This window comes from Jaculus jaculus, chromosome 4, assembly GCF_020740685.1.
Source record: "Jaculus jaculus isolate mJacJac1 chromosome 4, mJacJac1.mat.Y.cur, whole genome shotgun sequence".
Classification (NCBI taxonomy): domain Eukaryota; kingdom Metazoa; phylum Chordata; class Mammalia; order Rodentia; family Dipodidae; genus Jaculus; species Jaculus jaculus.
Genome location: NC_059105.1, coordinates 178,555,567 through 178,572,524, shown reverse-complemented (window position 1 = coordinate 178,572,524; position 16,958 = coordinate 178,555,567). Strand labels below are relative to the sequence as shown.

The 16,958-nt window shown below is 47.0% G+C and overlaps 1 protein-coding gene across 1 annotated transcript in view; it reads right to left on the bottom strand.

The window, feature by feature from the left end:
* The window catches only part of LOC101601260 (nectin-3), a 102,166-nt gene extending 92,885 nt beyond the window's left edge, over positions 1-9,281 (bottom strand). Inside the window, exon 1 of the mRNA XM_045148423.1 lies at positions 9,089-9,281. Coding sequence (XP_045004358.1) covers positions 9,089-9,281 — 193 coding nt within the window. The remainder of the gene's footprint in view (positions 1-9,088) is intronic.
* Positions 9,282-16,958: the final 7,677 nt, after the last annotated feature.

Here is a 16,958-nt window from a genome sequence, read left to right as displayed (position 1 = left end):
TCCTGAACACCATGGGAATTCCTTCTGAAGTCCTCCAAACAGTGGTCTTTTTATCTTATGACGGATCCTCTTTCACACTTCTCTTACAGAAGAAAATCAACTTTCCCTTCAAACTTTAGCTAGAAAATTCAGCTCTTCCTTACATTATCCTCCATCGTGAGTGAAAACAATCCCACAGCACTTACTTTCGTGACACTGGGAACTGAAGCCTACTCTCCATGTGCGCTATCAGTGAGCTACATTTACAAGTATATTTTTACTTTATTGCAAAACAGGGTCTCACTAAGCTGACCAGGCTAGCCTTGAACTTGTCTCTGTAGCCCAAGAAGGTCTAGAAGCGCAGCCCTGCCTCAGCCGCCGGGACTACAGCGCCTGCGCCTCCCGTCCAGCCGCAGCACGCTGGCCTACGGGCTTTGCTGACTTACGTGATTACATGAAAGGCTGGGGGGCGGGGGGAGGACAGCTGGCTTCTTTTGTTTGTTTTTTAAATAGAGAGCTACAGTGCAACTTCCATAGCGAGTCTGTAAAGGAGGTTTCATTTAGCCAATTTTACAGATGGTGAAACAGGCAGAAACATAACTATTTAAAACATGTATATGGGGCTAGGGAGATGACTCCGCAGTTATGGGCACCTACTTGCAAAGCCTGTTGGCCTAGGTTCGATTCTCACGTACCCACATAAAGCCAGATGGACCAACTCTCACATGCATATGGACATCATCTGCAGTGGCCAGAAGCCCTAGAGTGCCTTTCCTCTCACACACTCCCCCAGGAAATAAAGTCCTTTCTGCAGGGCGTGGTGATGCACGCCCATGCCTTTAACAGTCCCAAGCACTTGGGAGGCAGAAACAGGAGGATGGCTGTGAGTTCCAGGCCAACCTGAGACATAGTGAATTCCAGGTCAGCCTGGACTGGAGTGAGACTCTACCTTGAAAAAACGAAAATGTAAAATAAAATAAAAACACGTTCTACACACACACACACACACACTTTCTGACAATTAAATTTTACATTCCTTTGGCAGAGGGTAGAATGGAAGAGCGCCGGCCTAGCATGTGCAAGGCTGAGTTTGATTCCCCAACACGGTGACAAAATAATTCTTACATGTCTTAAGGACAAGCATCCATGAAAACACTGCGTTTAGGCCCCCTCCCAAAACACCTCTCTTCTCCAGAAATTGAAAGCTTGCCCTCCAGTCATCTCAGCTGATGGGAGAAAAACTCCACAGAGACTACCTCCAAGGACTGTAGGGGGCAGCAAAGCAGCAGCAGTATCCTCAAAGAGAACCAAGTGCTGTTCTTAAGAAACTTCAGGTTTATTTTCACATTTTATCATGTACTGTCAGGATTAAGGCTGAGGACACAAGACTTTTGAGGGGACAGTGTAGTAAGTTTCATCAGCCATATTATATATTTAATCACTGTCATTATTAACTATAAATACAAAAAACTAACACCCAGATCCTTTGATGTACATAGAAAACACATTTGCTCAGCAATGCAGTTTTAAAATAGTTGTCATCATTACTTCTTCCTTCAAAAACCTCACATATGCACATATACACAGGCACTAAAAATGTTTCCCTCTGAATTAAGTGATTAGAAAAGGGTAACACACTTGTGTGTTTGTGTATGTGCTGACCTGGAATTTGCCATGTAGCCTCAGGCTAGCCTCAACTCACTATGATCCTCCTACCTTTGCCTCCCAAGTGCTGAGATTAAAGGTGTGGACCACCACCGAAGCCCTCCTTGTATTTACTTACTTTATTTATTTCTGAGTCAGGCCTTCCCTTAGTCTGAAGCTTACCAGTTAGCTGGTCAGTGAACTGCAGAGAGCCACCTGCCTTTTTCTCCCAGCACTGGTATTACAAGCTTGCACCACAATGCCTGGCATTTTGATATGTGGGTTTTGGGGGTCCAACTCAGGTCCTCACGCTTGGAAGGCAGGGACGTCACGAAGCTCGCTCTCCAGCCCCAAAGGCGCAGCATTCTCCCAGCCGTCCTCCCACCTCTGCCTCCCAAGTGCCGGGATGAAAGGCGCACACCACCGCCGCCCCTGGCCTAATCATCAGACTTTCTTCCACAAATAGTGTTCCATAGAAATACTCTAGACAGGGCTGGAGAGATGGCTTAGCGGTTAAGCACTTGCCTGTGAAGCCTAAGGACCCCGGTTCGAGGCTCGGTTCCCCAGGTCCCACGTTAGCCAGATGCACAAGGGGGCGCACGCGTCTGGAGTTCGTTTGCAGAGGCTGGAAACCCTGGCGTGCCCATTCTCTCTCTGTCCCTCTCTCTGTCTTTCTATCTGTGTCTGTCGCTTTCAAATAAATAAATAAAAATAAAAATAAATTAAAAAAAAAAAAGAAATACTCTAGACAGGGGATGGAGAGATGGCCCAGTGGTTAAAGGTGCTTTCTTGCAAAGCCTGATGGCTCAGGTTCAGTTCCCCAGGACCCTTGTAAACCAGATGCTCAAAATGGAACATCTTCAGCTCATTTGCAGTGGGGACATGCTGGGGTGCCCTTTCTCTCGCGCGATCTCTTTGCTTGCAAATAAACAAAAACATTTCAAATAAGAGATACTCTGACAAACATTCTAAACCCAAAAGTGGAGAAAGGAATAGAATTTGCAAGCTCAATATATGCAAGCGGTGAGGGAGGTCATCAATGAGAAAAGTCATTCTGACACCAAGTACTTTAGAGTCGTGTAGCCTGGAGACAACAGGATCATTATAGGCCTTAGGAGTAAAGACCAAAGAGCAGAACCAAATTCAGAGACAGTGAATGGCTTAGTGGTAGCCACCAGCCACGATGTATTTGACCAACAAGGGTGTTAGGCATGGCTAGTCCAAACTAAAAGGGTCAGGAAGTACTAATTGCTAACAGGTATCTTGTGTTAAACATATTTGTTTGGATGGATTTCTACTTTTTCACATAGTATTAGGAAACAAGCATTGCACTTCTTATACCATATTTCTACTCTACAGTGCTTCTCAGTGGATGTTCCTACGTGGCAAGCACATGAGAACACATATATGGTGGAGTTTATTTCTTCTGGTAGAGTGGTCCCATCTGATCAAGTCAAATAAAACCTCTGTAAAATAAAAACTGGTCAGGAAGAATCACCTAAAGATGTCTCGCAAAACACAAGCGCCAGCCCCTCAGGCGCTCCCCTCCAGCCCTTGCACAGAAGCTGTGGGTCTTGTTAAGTGCTCTGCTGTTACTGACCCTGAGGACAGGGAGTTTACAGGGCCTATTTCCTTACTCCTTCCACTTCTTCTGAAGAAACCTAGCCCTCAGCCTAAAGAACTTCTATTGGGTGCAACCAGACAATCTAATAAAAATAAAAATATGTTTGATTATTTATACCTTCTTCAAGTAAAATTTAAAATATAATCTTTCTTATCTGCATAGTCACATGCACAAATTATTTTAAGCCAACTAAATAATACAAAGTGCTGAAAACCAGACTACTATTTCTTAGCTAGTCAATCGAATTACATGCTAGTAGGTCTTCAGACACAAGGTCCAAGTCCAGTTTGTGAAGACTTACTCCTAATACGAAAGCTTTTCCTTACTGATCTTAATTAGGAGACTAGCGGCTGATAGGCAATCAACAGGCCTGCAAAGAAAAATCACCTCCTAGATGCTATGTTAAAGTGAACATGCAAAATCCACAAGTAAGTATAAATTAATATCCTTTCCCAGTTAACTACAGGATCTGCAATATGAATATACCTAGAAAAACGGGCAGCTCTCACTAAAACTGTAAATGGATAACAAGTATATGAAACAGTAAATTTCATGATTAAAAACTTGGGTCTCATCCCCAAGGTATCCCACTTATATATGTGCAAATATCTCAGTATTCAAAAATTCCCAAATCTAAATCAATGAGGAGAAAACCTGAAGTCCATCCTCAAAAGGCTAGAAATAAACTAAGGACTAACTGATGTCAGAACCTACTAGAAGAATAAAAACCACAAGTTGAACAAAACTCAGGAAAGCAAATGTATACAAGAGTTTAAAACTAACTGCAAACAAAAGCATATAAGGAATTAAGGAGTAGAATGAATTAGTGGTGCTCAGGTATTCAGAGAATTTTCTGAATGTTTGACCTACAAAACTGTTGAAAAGCCCACTACTACAGGCATACGGGTGTTTGGTTTTACCTACCTACATTTGCATATTGTCAGTAATTATTAATTAAATGTCTCATGTTTGGAAAATCTTACAGTGCTTATTGTCAGTTTTTACAAAGACTTTTACACATTACCAAATAAGCTACACAAAATATATATCATAGAATGTCAGAATACTATTTTTCTTTTTGTTTTTAATTTTTTAACTTATTTATTTGCCAGCAGAGAGAGATAGAAGAGAGAGGTAGAGAGAATGGGCACACCAGGGACTCCAGCTACTGTAAACGAACTCCAGAAGCATGTTGGGTACTGGGGAATCGAATCCAGGTCATCAGGCTTTGCAGGCAAGTGCCTTAGTGGCTGAGCCATCTCTCCAGCTCAGAACACTACTTTTCTTCACCAGGGTATTTCAACCAGCTTAACAAGAACACAGCCAGTTTCAAACAGCTGGCAATAGCTACTACATTTTATTTTGCAGATAACAAGATGCACATGAGAGTTGCTAAGTCACTAAATCATAAATTGGTAAATACTAGTGAGACTAATTCAAAAAGCTGAAATCCAAAATGCTCAAAAAAAATCAAAAACCTTTTGAGCCACATGTCACAAGCAGAAACTTCTAAATTATTAAATGGTTTCATACACAAAATTATTTAAAATATTATATAGGAACTGGAGATACGACTCAGTGGGTAAGCACCCACATAAAAGGCTGGGTGTGGCCACACATGCCTGTAACCCCAACACTGGAGGGGGTGGAGAGGGGCAGAGACAGGAGGAGGATCACTGGAGCTTCCTGGTCAGCTAGTCCAAGCAAAAAACAGTGCACTACAGGGCACGGAGAGCCCGCCTCAGGGAAGTGGGGCTGAAGACTGGCCCTCCTCCAGCGTCTGCACAGTGCACATGCATGTGCACACACAACACAAACAGCACATACTACATACACACCAAGAATCATACAAAATTACCTTTTTACTAAGTGAATAACAGCTATATGAAACAATAAGCTTCATGATTAAAAACTTGGGTCTCATCCCCAAAATATCCCATCATATATGTGCAGATATTTCAATATTCAAAAATTCCCAAATCTAAAACATATCTTGTCCTAAGCATTTCATATATGGGCTATTTGCCAAAATTAAACAAGGTACCAGTAGGTACTCTTTACATATTCCGACATATAACTGCCTAGCTTTTGCAATTCTCATTTCTGGAGCTGTAGATGTAATTGCAAGAAAGATTTTATTCTTTTCTGCTTGCATCTAAATTTGGCTGACATTCCAATAATTCATGTTAAAAATGTGGGCAGCCTTGTATAGGCACTAACCCAATGCTGTGGGTAAACAAAGTCCAAATTTCATCTTCTTTCTCCAATCCTCCGTTGTCAATATAAGCACTAATATTCTGAGTGACCTTGTGGGAAACTGTCAAATTTAAACACATGTTCACTACCACTGAGGGAGGTTTAAGCTAGTTTTCATACTAATACAGGGTTAGCATGACTTCTTCCAATATTCTGAAACCTGGTTATGTGTACATCTCTCAAAAGTGTATCTTGCAAATACTTCTTGACTAATGGCTGCACTGTGTATTCAGTATGAAGATGTCAAGTGTACAGAGAGCAAGCCAATTAATTTGAAATTTCTTTAGGATATCCAACTCGACTTTAAGAATCACCAATAGCAAGCTGGACAGCTTATAATGGACACTGCAATAAATGATACCAACTGAGTGCACTAAATTCCATGTGCTCTGCTTTACTTTTCATTTAATCCTCACAAGAACTCAACTAGGCAGCTATCTCCAGCCAGCAAGTAATCTGCTTCCTCGTTAGGTAGGCCTTTATACCTCATGGGTTAGGGTTCCCTTTCCCAGGAAACTCACCAGATAGCAAGCTCGCTAGATAACCAGCAAACGGGCCTGTAACCACCTCCTTCCGTTGTGTCTGGCAAGGCCCCGTAAGCGTGCTGAGGGCAGGGCACTGCCATGCACAAGTCTAACAAGTGCCTACAGGTCCTTCAGAGACACGGTGAAACTAGATCTTTCACACTGTCCTGTAAATGTCCACGGGGAGAGAAAGCTTGTTAAAGAAGCTCAGTGGTGGAATGCCTGGGGCCAACAGGGCCTTACAAAGGCAAATGGCCTACCTTCCAGATCATCAGCACCACATCCTGCTAATATTCTCAGACTCTCCAGGGGAAAATGTGCAAAGAAAAAAGTAATAAACCTGCATATCCATTAGTTGTCATCACTAAGGAACAGAGAATTTCAGAAACAAATAAGAGAGGCCTGTCGAGTCTGATGCTATATAAACCTACTCTCCTTGAGTTCTACCTAGGAATTTCTGAAACACACGTAACTGGCAGTTCCTCAGCCTCTAAAGTGCCCATGTTTAAAAGTTCAGTTCTTTAACCAGGCACGGGGGAATCCCATCTACATACCCACGCTGAGGAGGCCAATAGGAGTTACAGAGCCACATACAGTAAGTGATCCAGTCTCTCCTTCCCAGGGGGAGTTTGGTTCTTCAAAGGAGACAGTGCTCACACACAGCAGCACTGATGTAATTTCGTATAGCTCTCAACATGTGAGGTCTACCAGTTGTGGAAGATATTTTTAACAGTCAAATGAACATGATGAAGTTAACCATAATACTTAAGACAATGCTAAATGTAAACTTTTCAAAATCAGCAGCAAAAAAAAAAAAAAGGCCGTGTATGATAAAACAGGTATAGCATTCCAGTTACCAATCATAAGGTACAATCACCTTAAAACCGCTTCAATTTGAAATTTGAGTCTACTCAAAGCATTTAAGTACAAGCCAAATATTTTAAGTAGTACTACAGAATATTAATATTACTAACATTAAGAGATCAACAAGTTGTTAGAGTGCAAAAAAAGGGGGGGTTACATGAAGAAAACTGTTTCCATACTTATCATCCCTAAGTCAAGACCACGGTGCCGTACTCAAAGAGTGCATTCCAAAATCGAGGTTGATGGGAGAAACTTTTTCGTAGGAGTTCACAAATTAGGGTGTTATAACACTGTAAGCCAAGAAAGGAGGCTTTTTAACCAAGCAGTGCACAGTACCACCACGAGCCAGTGTCCCTATCAACAACTACATGCAGAGTTGACTCTAAAAACCCCAATTCACACCTCATCTAAATCACAGTCTGTCTGCCTATCCTGCTGCTGTGGTATCAAACTCTTCCAATGCACCATTAGAGGAGAAATCTTAAAAATTCTATTTCCTTCTTCCATGTAAAAACTAATGTGTTTCTTCAAAAGTGTAATTAACAGCTCATTTACATAGCAACTATGGATTACTAGCAAACTCTACCCAGCTTCAGAGTTCCGTTGAGCTCTAAGGAGACACCTATCCTTGGAGCTCTGAAGGGGCGTATATTCTCGGTCCCTAACATAAACCTCAGCGTGTATCCCCTTCCAACCACCCTGGAACTCAAACTGGAAGTACCATCTACAGTCCTGCTCTATGGAACCTCAGAACAGCCAATGCCCTCTAGATCTGGCATCCATGCAAAGGCGAGGGGGTGGGAAGATTAAGTGCCATGTCTTGCCAGCAAACATCTGGGGAGTGGGAATGCAGAAGCACCGTGGACTAGACACATCCCACTTATCACAAAACACGCCAAGTCAACCAGAAAGTGCCAACACAGTACTGAAAAAGTAGGAAACGGCCACAGCAAAGTCCCCACCTGTTACTAAGGGGCACTCAATCTCATCCTAACTTCTCCTAATTAAAAAGGAAAGAAAGAAACTGCTCCACTCACCTACATGTAACACGACACATCGCACCTTGAAATAAATATCGACAAAACTCTAGCTTTTAGTATCTCACGAAATCAGGGAGAAGCCATCGTTGAGCAAGTGTTAAGCATTAGCCCTCCGCCTTCCTCGCCCATTAAGAACCCTTACCCGTGCTGGGGCACTGTGACGTTGCCCAGACATTTAAACTTTAAAGACGGGCGACTCCCCCAAACCACTGCAGTCCACCCATTACTACGTCTTCCTTCTCATGCAGAATTTTTTATTTTTTTCTTTAAAAAGAAAAGAAAAAAACACAGTCCTTTAGAAGTGGGTCTCTCCTCTCCCATCTCCGGGAACAGAACTTACAAAGGGATTAACCTCCCCAATGTACCAAACATGGAGTATTAAAGGCATATTGGGCGGGTGGGAACCGAAGCACTGGATTATTTTGATTTACAACAGCCAGGGCTGGGCCCGTGCAGTCCAGTGATTCAAGCCTGCTCCGGGGATCGAACCCGGTTAGGTTGAAACGAGACCGGGGCACGTCCCACAAGTGCCGGGGCGAAGATGCCCGGGGAAGGGGAGGCGGGCGCAGGCCCTGCGGCGAGGGATGCTGCCCCGGAGGGAGGGCAAGGCCGGGGAGGAGGCGTGGACCCCCTCCCCAAGGCTTCCCAGCAAGGGGCTCCTCGGGTCCCCCCGGCTTTCTTCCGGGCTCGCAGCTCAAGTTTCACCGGAGGGTAGGAAAGAAAAGAAGAAAAGGAGGCGGCGGTAAACGTGCATCCGTGCATGCGAACCTCAGCTACCCAGGTCGGCGCTGGGAAGTTAACGGTCCCGGGGTGGACGGGGAGAGGCTGGGGGACCCGATCGGGGGTCCCCCCATCCCACACACGCACACATACACCCCCATCTCCCCGAGAGCCGCAGCGGGGACCCGGGAGCGAGCACGGAGCCTCCCGCCCGGCCCGGGGCGCGGCGGGGAGATTAGGGAGAAAAAAAAAAAAAAGTTTTTTTTTTTTTTTTTCGGTTTGTTTGTAGATTGTTTCTTTTTTCCTCCATCCAAAGTGCACGGCGCCCGTCCGCCCCGCGGCTCGCGCGGCCCAACCGCCTCCAGCTAACCGCCCCGGCCTCCGGGACAAGCGGCCCGGCCCGGGCGCCCCGGACCCTCCCCCGGCCCCGCACCTACCGCCGGGCCGCGAGCACAGCAGCAGCGGGCACAGCAGCAGCAGCAGCAGCAGCAGCAGCAGCCCGGGCGGCGGCGGCGGGCACGACGACGGCGGCGGCGGCGGCGGCAGCAGCAGCAGCAGCCCGGCGCCGGGCGGGGACGCGGAGCAAAGTTGAGCCCGAGCGCCGGCTGCACACGCCGGGCTCCGCGCCATGCCCCGGCCGCCGCCGCCGCCTCCCCCGGCCGCTCGGGCTCGGGCTCCGGGGGACGCCTCCGCCGCTCCGGGAGGAGGAGGAGGTGGCGGAGGTGGCGGTGGCGGAGGTGGAGGAAGCGACGACGACGGGCCTCCGACTCGCAGCCGTGTCGCCGCCGTGGCCGCCGGCCCACACCGAGCCCCGCGCGCGCTCGCGGGCTGCGTCCACTGCGCCGTCGCCGACGCCACTGGCGAGAGTCTGAAGCCGGGAGCCGCCCGCCCGCCCGCCTCCCTCCGCCCGCCTCCCCGCCCGCCTCCCCGCGCGCCCGCCCGCCCCGAACTCCTGGGAACTCGGGACGCACCACCCCGCCCTCGCGGGAGGGGGAGCCGCGCGACCCTCGGGGCCGCCCGCCGCGCCCCGCCCCGCCCCGCCCGCCGCGCCCCGCCCCCGGGGGAAGCGGAGGAAGAGAAAAAACGAAGAAAAGAACAACTCTCCCTCTGCTGGGGAGGGGGGGGGGGGAGAACCGGGTGGGGTTTCTCCTCCCGGCGCGGCTTTGAGGCGGCCCCGCCCCTCGCTCCCGGCTCGTCCCACACCCAGCCGCCCCCCTCCCCAGCCCGCCCGATGGTCTCGCCCACCCCGCCCCGCGCGGGTCGCCGGCCGCCCGGGCGCGCTCGGAGCCGGAGCTGCGGGCGGGCGAGGAAGAGGGGGCGGCCGCGGGACCCCCGCCGCCGCTCGGCCTCCCTCCATCTCCCTCTCCTCTCCTCTTCCTCTGTCTTTCCTCTCTCTGTCCTTTCCTCTCTCCTCTCTCTCTCTCCTTTTTTCCCTCCTCTTCCTCTCCTCTTCTTCTGTCCTTTTCCTGTCTCTTTCCTCACTGTTTTCCTCTCCTCTTCGTCTGTCTCCTTTTCTCTCTCCTCTTCCTCTCCTCTCTTTTCTCTCCTCTTCCTTTCTCTTTTTTCCCTCCTCTTCCTCTCTCTTTTTTCTCTCCTCTTCCTCTCTTTTTTCTCTCCTCTTACTCTCTCTCTCCTTTTCTCTCTCCTCCTCTTCTCTTTCCTCTCTCCTCTCTTCCTCTCTGTCTCTCTCCTTCTCTATCCTCTCTTCTCTCCCGGCTCTCTCTCGGTCTCTCTCCCACCCCCCGTCTTCTCCCCAGTCTCTGTATCTCTCCCCCTCTCCCCTCCTCCCCCATCTTTCTCTTTCCCTCTAGGGTGTCTCCCCACCGCCGCCGCCCGCCGTGGGTGGTGGGGAGGACGAGCCGGCCGCGGGCTGCAGGACGGCGGGCGTCCCTCGCTCCCTCGGGGCCGCCGGGCCTGGGCGCGGACCCCGTCCTCCTTCCCCGCGCGCCGCGGTGCTCGCGGGCGGCCGGGCGGCGCGGGGCGAAGACGGGGTGCGGGGAGCCCCCCTGGACGCTCGTGCGCTGTCTCCGCGCCCCGCAACAGGAGGTCACGGGCCGCGTCCCTCCCGAGCGCGGCGGTGCTTTCTCTTGGGTCCTTTACTGTTGGCACGTGGGGGGGGGGGCTTTTTTTCTTTTTTCTTTTCTTTTCTTTTTTTTTTTTTGGCTTGTTTTTCTCTTTGCACTGATGGTAGGAAAGTGACCTCGAGAAGTATTTGGATATATTTAAAAAAGCACACCGTGGGTGGAATGTCTGCGGTTTACCGTGAACCCGCTCCCACCCCACCCACCCAGCTGGATGTCCGGCCTGTCCTCCTCGTCCATCTGTCTGGCCGACTTGACCTTGAAACCCGTTATCGGTGGTTGGGGGGGGGGCGAGGGGGCGGGCCGCCGTCCTAAAGGCTGACTCCGATCGTCTCTCCGTGGCTCCTGCAGTCTCTCCACCCGAGAGCCACCGACGAGCTCCATAAAAAGACGATCGGGGAGCAGACAGGAGCCCGAGCCCGGGGCTGCTGAATGGGGCGCGGGGCTCTCGGGCGCCGGGGTCTCCCCCGCCTTCAGCCGCTGGCTTTGGGATGCTTTCGCTCACCTCCGAGGCCTCGCACCTTCCCGCCCAGCCCAGCCCGCCTGCCTCGTTTTTCTTCCTTAACTTCTCCCTTGCCTGGCTTCCAGTCTGGCCGTGCTTAGTCTAACACCTCCTCTCCCTCCTCCTCCCAGCCACCGCTGTTAACCTTTCAGGATGGACTTTTGAATACGCCCTGTCCTGCCTTGCCAGGTGATGCCCGGTGATGCCCATAATTGACGCAATGTTGCTATTGTGACATTCTTCGGCTGGGCGGGCACCACCGTTGTTTCCCTTGAGAACACTTCTTTCTCCCCGTTTTCGCATTCCCTAAACCTAATTTCACTGCTAAATATAGACTGAGCCCACTGCAACTACTGATTATCTGTTTAGATGGCACTTTTAACACGTTGTTGAGAAACAGTTAAATGTTAAACAACCAGAATTTCAATACTGTTAGCCAATTTCATTCTGCTAGACTTCCCCCCCCCCCACCATGGTTCCAGTCTCCAGGAAAAGTAATTTTGCTAGTATTTTTAAAGGTACCGTGGGGCGGGGGGGGGGGGCGGCTATCGAGCAACATGCTAGAAAGGTCCATAAGGAATTTGCAGGTTTAGTGTTTCTCAAAAGGATAGCAGAGGAGCTTTAGAAGTATTTCCTCCATATTTGGGGATATTGAATCGTGACATGCTATGATTATGTTCTCTCACCTAAAGTGAAGAGAGAGCATGGAATAATAGTCTTTGTAGACGTGATAGGATTATTAAGAGCACCATGCTTGGTGCTTCGTGTGCATACATGCATTATGTTCTAATAATAATAATTTGTGTGGATATGGCATCCGCAGCCAGAGATGTCAAAGCACACTCTAAGTTTGTAGGAAGGTGGCAATTATTACTGTTACCCCTTGACAGCTGGAGGGACCTAGGCACAAAGGTTAACTGCTCCCCACATCCGGCCGGACACAAGTGACGCCTTCTAGTGGGCACCCCTGACCCCTCAAGATTCATTCCTCTTTAAGTTTGAAACATTAAGTAAGGCATCCCAACTTTTTACTGCCTACATGTCCAATTCTAATCCATAGTCCCCTTACCCAACGCAAGCTTTCGTGTTAGAAATTATTGCTGGGCACACACAGGCATTAAAAGATACTGTGTTATGTAGTAAAATTCATTTTCAAGGACCGGATTGCTGATTTAAGTTTTTATTTATGAGAGAGCGAGGAAGTATGGGTGCACCAGGACCTCTAACCAATGCAAATGAACTCCATGCACCACTTTGTATATCTGGTTTTAGATGGGAACTGGAGAAGTTAACCCAGGCCATTAGACTTTAACCATCTCTCCAGCCCCAGATTTTTTTTTTTTCATTTTATTTGTAAGCAGAAAGATTGGAGAGAAAAATGAATTCCAGACATGTGCCACTTTGTGCATCTGGCTTTACATGAGTACTGGAGAATCAAACTCAGGTCATTAGGGTCTTGCAGGCAAGCACCTTAACCACTGAACCATCTCTCCAGTCCAGAATTGTTCATTTGTAAAGCCTTTAACGTGAGAACATTCCTGAGATTTAGACAACTCTTTGTTTTCTATCTTTACAGATAAATTCACATTAAATAAAAATCTGGTTGAAGGAAAACTTCACTGTATTGTATTAAGGTTTTGACCTCAGTGGATACTAAAATTATATATTTAATTTTCAAGGAAGCATTATCTAAACAAAAAACAACCTGATCCTAACAGCAACAATAATTTCCTTGTTTGGAATTGAATACTGACAGTGTTCCACTTTCTGCTTTAGAGACTGATTGCCAGTTACCAAGATTCGTTAACTCCTAGCTGAAAAATAAGGGGTGTCATCTTAACAAAGAAGCGAGTAAGCGCAGTGCTGGGCACTGTACATTCACTCACAAGTTTGCGACTGTTAACATTTCCAGCAAAGGAAGCCATTTGTGGTACAAGTTTTTATAACCTGGATAAAGAAGTCCTCGTGGAAGAGATGAACTGTCTACTGTGTAGGAAGCTTGCACTTGATACCATATTTGACAAGCTGATGTTATCCACCACGAATTACAAAACTCTAAAATTAATTATGCAAATATTTGAAAGCCAACTGCAAACCCGCAAAAAGCCTACCACATGCAAAATTTTTCTGTTTTTACTATTTAAAAAAATATTTATTTGGGCTGGAGAGATGGCTCAGCGGTTAAGCACTTGCCTGGGAAGCCTGAGGACCCCCTTTCAGGCTGGATTCCCTAGGACCCACATTAGCCAGATGCACAAGGGGGCACACGCATCTGGAGGTTGTTTGCAGCGGCTGGAGGCCCCGGCGAGCCCATTCTATCTGCCTCTTTCTCTTTCTCAACCTGTCACTCTCAAATAAATAAAAATAAACAATTATTTTAAAAAATATTTATTTGCAAGCAGAAAGATAGAAAGATTGGGTGCGCCAGGGCCTCTGGCCATTGCAAATGAACTCCAGACGCGTGCACCACTTTGTGTATGTGGCTTGACATAGGTACTGGGGAATCGAACCCAGGTGGTTAGGCTTTGCAGGCAAGCGCTTAACCGCTGAGCCATCTCCCCAGCCTCCCCAAATTTTCGATGTTGCTTCTATCAGTTGCAACTACAAAAATCTTCCACTATATAATCATTTTGGCATTTCCCTCATAGCTCCTTTGGGTCTTCACTCAAATTTCACATGATATTAAACTTGCTGTCTAATGAAAAAATCAGCAGAGTTTTATCCCTTGAGCACATGATTGGCCATGTTGAAGTGTAGGCCAGAGGATGGTTTCTCTGCCCACCGCTTAAGCCTCATTGCTGTAGCGCTGCTCCGTCCACTTTGTCTCTCCATTCCATACTTAGGTTTCACACGCTGTTTGTAATGCTAGGGTTAGGACTCTGCAAACCACGTGTCTCCTTGACCAATCGGCTTCCTGCCCGGTTCGATTAATTAATGTGGCTGGAAAGAGTCCCTCAAAGGCACCATTCCCGTTCCCATCTCTCAAAGAACGAGTCCTGAGGTCAAGATAGTCCCTCTGAGCTTCCAACTTCTACAGTCCCCCAGCCGGCCCGCTTTGTCCCCACAGCCTTAAGAGCAATTAATAATAACAACCTCCCTTGCAGATAGACTCCCGCTCCTGGGTCATCCCAGCATTCCCATTTATGACCTGGAAACTCCCTCCAGCCCCCACGTGACATGTCCGTAGACCAGTTTCTTTCAACTGAATGGTTCACTTTTTGTACTTCTTATTGGACTCCAACTGGTGCTCAATTTTCAATGATTACTTCCCCAAACTTTCCATTATAGCAGTTAATTTTCTTTACCTCAAACTGAACATTTCAGAGCCCACATGAATCCATTAATGCAAATAAAAGCAAAAGTCAAAGGAGTAAAACCATTTGGATTGTATTGCCTTAGCAGTAATCTAGGATAAGCAGAGTTGGGTTTGAACCTAGTTTAACTGGAGGGAATTATATTGATGTTCCGCATGTATACACAGGACTTAGCTTTTTGTTTCTTTTCTGGATCATGTCAAACATAAACACAAACTTCTCATTGTAGATGGTTTAGGTGGTTTCTTTCTTTATATGCCTCTGCACTTGAGACTCATCGTGGAGCTAATCATTTGGAAAAAAAAGAATTGGACTTTTCTCTCAAATCAACATTGAATGCAAGCATGCATTTCATGTAATTATCTGCAGTCTACCATTATAATATGCAACTCTTTCATAGTAATGCTGGAATTCCAAAGAACATAGTTTGGGAAAAAAAAACAGTCTGATATTTAGGAAGAAAGGAGAACTAGGGTACAGGATTATGGTTGGTTAAATAATATGGTAGGTTAAATTAACATATGTTTAACCACCTCAAATAATAACAATATTTCTGCACTGATTCACACTATAAGAGAACAGAGAAGGAATTAAAGTCCTGCCATAAAGGATTGGGTGGCCTCACAGCATAAATATTTGGACACTTTAAAAAAATTTTTTTTGTTCATTTTTTATTAATTTATTTGAGAGTGACAGAGAGAGAGAAAGAGACAGAGAGAGAGAGATTGAGAATGGGCGCGCCAGGGCCTCCAGCCACTGCAAACGAACTCCAGACGCGTGCGCCCCCTTGTGCATCTGGCTAACGTGGGTCCTGGGGAATCAAGCCTCGAACAGGGGTCCTTAGGCTTCACAGGCAAGCGCTTAACCGCTAAGCCATCTCTCCAGCCCTGGACACTTTTTGTTTTGTTGGTTTTGTGTTGTTGTTTTTCAAGGCAGGCTCTCACTCTAGCCCCAGGTGACCCAGAACTCACGGTGATCCTCCTGCCTCAGCCTCCCAAGTGCTGGGATTAAAGGCGTGCGCCACCATGGCCAGCTATTTTAACACTAAGTATGACTAGAACTCTTCCATGAGGATGAAAGAAAGTAACAGAAAGAATAGGGGACTGACGAGATTGAAGAGGCATGACACGGTATTACATGTTCTAGAAATTACAGACACGTCTGCCACTGTAGGGGAGCGTATGAGGGAAATAGGACCAGGGGTCAAATGAAGTTAGACAGGAAGCCAGAGACTTTGTACTGCTTCCATTTTTTTTTTTTTAAAGTTGTTGTTGTTTGTTTGTTTGTATTTGTCTTGAGAAAGGGTCTGGCTCTGTAGGCCAAATTGACTTCTCAAGAGATGGGACTGCAGGAATGGGCCATCTCACCTGCTTGAACTCATTTAAACGTTGAAAAGAAGTGTGGATTTTATCTGATAGATGAGAAGATTTTCAGAATTTTGAGTAAGAACGACAAAATTATACCATCAAATAGAAAAATGTGAAGATGGATGGATTATCTGAAGACCTGGGAGAAATAAGCAGGAATTCCATAAGGAAGTTGTAAGAACACAGCAAGAGGAGAGCTGAAAGACTCCTGAATACCAGAAAGTGGCAAGTGCATGCCCCGAAGAAAGGCTTCAGGGGAGTTTTAGCACTGCAGACAGCGGCATGTGACACAGCATCCAGGAGACAATATGGGAGTTGAGAGGAACTTTCCCAAGAGAAGAGTGATGGGAAAGGAACATTCCCAGAAGGTGAATGAGACTAAAGACTCGGGTAGAGGAAGAGGAATATGGACAGATTTGGGAGCTGTGCGTGGTGGCACACGCCTTTAATTCCAGCACTCAGGAGGCCTAGGTAGAATCACTGTGAGTTCAAGGACAGCTTGAGATGGAATTCCAGGTCAGCCTGGGATAGAAAAAGAAAACCCAAAAATAAAAATAAAGGGAATGCAGGACAGAAAATCGGGGAAGAAACACATGACAAAAGCAACAACAATGCAACTGGTGATTTTATAAATGAGGCAAACCTTTAGGGCAAATTTTGTAACTGACTTAAACTGGCATGTTCCTTTCAGCCTTGTTTCTCAGTTTACTCAGCTTATGTCCTTCTCAATGGAAGGGAGGAAGAAGGGAAAAGATCTACTCACCAGTGTTTTAGCTGTTTTATTAGATCCATACTGAATTAGCAAAATCTGCCTGCCTCTGGGTAGGTTCGCACAATGAAAAGCCCTTTTCCCTCCCACAGGGAAACCCGCAGTTCCTGCTATAGCTAAATATGACAAGTAACTTGGCCTTTGATATCTAACTCAGGGCTTCCCCTCAGTCACTGCATGCCGTGCACCCGTGAAGATGCGCGTGGGGGTGCTGGGGTTGTAAGTTGTAATTAACGTTCAAAACACACCGCCGGAGTTTATCCCAAATCTTCTA